The sequence below is a fragment of the Crinia signifera genome, chromosome 4 (assembly GCF_055691185.1).
Source record: "Crinia signifera chromosome 4, ASM5569118v1, whole genome shotgun sequence".
In the NCBI taxonomy this organism is placed as follows: Eukaryota; Metazoa; Chordata; class Amphibia; order Anura; family Myobatrachidae; genus Crinia; species Crinia signifera.
In genome coordinates this window covers 326,282,865-326,286,434 of record NC_139220.1, presented here as the reverse complement: position 1 = coordinate 326,286,434, position 3,570 = coordinate 326,282,865, and the positions used below count along the sequence as shown (strand labels likewise).

Genomic DNA, 3,570 nt, shown 5'->3' with positions numbered 1-3,570 from the left:
CCTTGGGAAATTCTTTTCTCTTTCTTTCTACAGTACTAATGCAGTTGTACAAATAAATGGCAATTAAGGTGTTTTCACATAAATCTACCCATGATCCATGACTTGTCTTACATGCTGATACATACATTTTGTGCAGGGTGAATGTTCTCTGCAGAGAACATTGTTCCTACTGTAATTCAGCATTGATCGCTAATCAAAAAAAAATTGCATAGGACTGTGAGCAGAAAGCTGCCGCCCAGTCTGAAAGATAAAATGCCCTGTGCAAAATTCTGAATGAGCTGTGAATGCATTGTTAAACATCATACAGTCACAAATCCACTTGCCATTACCGAAACATTGAAGAGTCTTTGCCGTCTGTGCAATTGTGATTAGGTCTAAAGGTCCCCATACACGGTCCGTTTAACGGATCCGTTTGGGACTTAAATAGTACACATCGCATCGCATGCCTTGTGCATTTAGTGTGCATGCAATGCGATGCGGTGCGATGTGTAGCTAGTACAAAATGTATGTGCAGCACATACTTTTTGCACAGTACTATGTGCTGCGTGGGAGTGAGCATCGCATAGTACAGAATGGTGCCGGTCCACAACGGAGCGTGTATGGGCTCTGTAAGGCTGCCAAAAATCTGCGACTGAGATCAGCTAGAAGTGGTAAGTGCGGACCTCACAGACAACCCTAAAAATGCATAGGCACATCAGGTGTTTCCAAATACACCCGTTCCTGCCATACTGATTGCAAACACATGCATTTGCATATATATGTGCAGTGTGCAAATCAATAGACTGTTTTTATACTGTTATGTGCATGATTGATTAGAGTTTTTCTACCCTACTAAAATCCTATTAACTACTATATTAAGCAATTAAGAAATCAAAATACAACATTCTTACTTTGATGGCTTAATTAATTGACAGATAGATAGACAGACAGATATAGATAGATAGTTGTGATATTTCTGATTACCCCTACATCTGATTATCCCTACCCTATCCCCTTCTCTGTCCTTCTGCTCGTATTTAACTTATGCCCTCTTCTTCTCCACCTCTGCCTCGTGGCTACCATCATGAAGCATTGAGGCAGTCAACACCATTTTCTTATCCTCTATGTTTGCCTCACTTCTCTCTTTTATTCTCTCTCTCCTGCCCTGAACAAGCCACTTCCCCATAAAATGCCTCCCTTACCTTCAGCAATCACTATTCATCAGCAACCACTCTTCTCCATCAAAGATCAAAAACGCAATTTTGGCATTCCAAATTCACTGGAAATCGGCAGAAATGTTCAGGAACCACGCCGTGAGAGTGTAGGAAACCATCCTCTAACATAAACTTCCTCCATTTCAAATCCCATGTGTTTCTTTGCCATGGTCAACTCCCACCTCTGCCCACTTCCATCTCAACTCCCCTCCTTACTCTTTGCCCTTGATTTTGCCTCCTAATTCACATCCAACATTCATTCCCACCAGACCTTCAGAAACCTCCCACTCCTTTTCCTGACCACCACAATCCTTCCTTCTTACCAACTCTGGCATCTTTTTCAACTGCTCCTGGTAAAGAAGTCATGTAACTCATCTGTTCCTCCCAGTCCAACCTCCCACTTCACTCTATCCCTTCCTGCCTCCATTGTTACATCTCTCTTTCTGCCTGATCTTGCCCACCTCCTCAGTCTCCCTCTTTCATCAGGAAATGCCCCCTCTACCTTCATGCATACCATTGTCTTGCCTTTAAAAAACAAACAAACAAAAAAAACATTGATCCTAACATTCCCTCCAGCTGTTGATCTCTCTCTCCCCAAACGCCTCAACTATATTGCCTACAGCCAACTCACTACCTTTATTTCCTTGCTCCCACTCATTGCATGACCCATTTCAGTCTGGCTACCATCTTCTCCTCTCCATTCAAATTGTCATCACTAAAGACTGCTATGCCCTCATTAATCCAAGAGCCACTTATTTTGTTGACCTCTTAGATGCTTTTAACACTGCAGAAAACCCTTCACTACTTTCATGTATTACTAACCACTCCTTATGTTGTATGCAGTGATGCATAAGCTTTGTGACAACAACATATATAGACACATCTGTAGGCTTGGTTTCTGTTTATTGTCATAATAAATTTCAAAATCTTTTCTAACCCGACTACACTGGACTTGCGTCAATGTATTTTGTTTTTTTGTTTTTTTCAGAAGCCAACCACTAAACTTTTTTTCAGTCTGACTCTATAAAGCACATATACATAAACATATATAAGCCACTGAACACTTGTACTCTTTTTATATCTTTAAGATTACGAATGTAACGGAAATCACAGAAATATTGCTGTTAGGAATTACAAGTTTCCATCAACATAAGTTTATAATTTTCTCTCTGTTCCTTGTGATTTATTTGGTGACCATATTAGGGAACCTTCTGATCATCTCACTGGTGGCTTACAGCAAGACTCTCCATTTGCCTATGTACATCTTCCTTACACAGATTTCTGTGTGTGACATGTTGGTGGCCACAGATATTGTCCCCAATATGCTTAATATTATCTATAAAGATGGAGGCCTTGTTTCTCTTCTGGGCTGTATCACTCAGTATTTAATATTTTGTTCCTTAGTAAGCTCGGAATGTCTCCTTCTGACAGTGATGTCCTGTGACTGCTATTTGGCCATATGTAACCCTCTGCGTTACACTGTTATAATGAACCACATGTTTTGCTTTAAACTTGTTCTCATGTGCTGGGTTATAAGTTATTCACTACTACTAATACAATATATACAAATATATAAATTAGCATTTTGTGGACCACATGTGATTGACCATTTCTTCTGTGATTTTGATCCTTTGTTTGAACTTTCCTGCTCAGATACTTATGTAGTTGAAATTGAATCTAAATTGATTTCCATTCCAGTAGTAATCATCCCATTCTTTATAATTATTATTTCCTATGTCTATATTGTTTCCACCATCCTACGAATCCCAACCATTACTGGAAGACATAAGGCCTTCTCCACCTGCAGCTCCCACCTGCTTGTTGTCTCTATATTTTATGGATCTCTATCAAGTATTTATTCCGTTCCCAAGAAAGCAAATTCCCGGACTTTGAGTAAAATCCTGTCTCTGTTGTACACTGTGGTCACACCATTGATTAACCCTTTCATATATAGCTTCAGAAATAAGGACATACATACAGCTTTTGTTAAAGGTGCATTGAAGGTGAAAGCATCAAGATTTTAAATAAACAAATTTGGGTAAAAAATTATAACCATTATTCTGGAACTGGAGTCATTATTTTTATAAATACTGTTAAATGAAAATACATTTTTGTGATAAATATATTTTGCGTGGATATGCATTTTGTCTATCACAGTGACACTGACTCCTATACATGTATTTGTGCTTTCTTGTTTTGGTAGTAGAATTGAGTTATTTAGTTTGCCTTAGGCTTTCTTTATGCCTAAAAATAACAATAGCAATGTATTCACTCATTTTCATTTGCATGGGTTTCCTCGTGGAACACCAGTTTCCCCCACAACCCAAGATAATACTTGTAGGCTAATTGGTTCCCAATAAAAATAACCCTAGCATTA

At 38.9% G+C, this 3,570-nt stretch overlaps 1 protein-coding gene across 1 annotated transcript; it reads left to right on the top strand.

The window, feature by feature from the left end:
• The first annotated feature begins 1,168 nt into the window (after nt 1–1,168).
• LOC146073453 (olfactory receptor 5A2-like) lies at nt 1,169–3,217 on the top strand. The gene is made up of 2 exons (XM_083180633.1): nt 1,169–1,300; nt 2,282–3,217. Exons 1-2 carry the CDS (start codon nt 1,169–1,171, stop codon nt 3,215–3,217), a joined length of 1,068 nt encoding a protein of 355 aa, XP_083036759.1.
• The last annotated feature ends 353 nt before the right edge of the window (nt 3,218–3,570 follow it).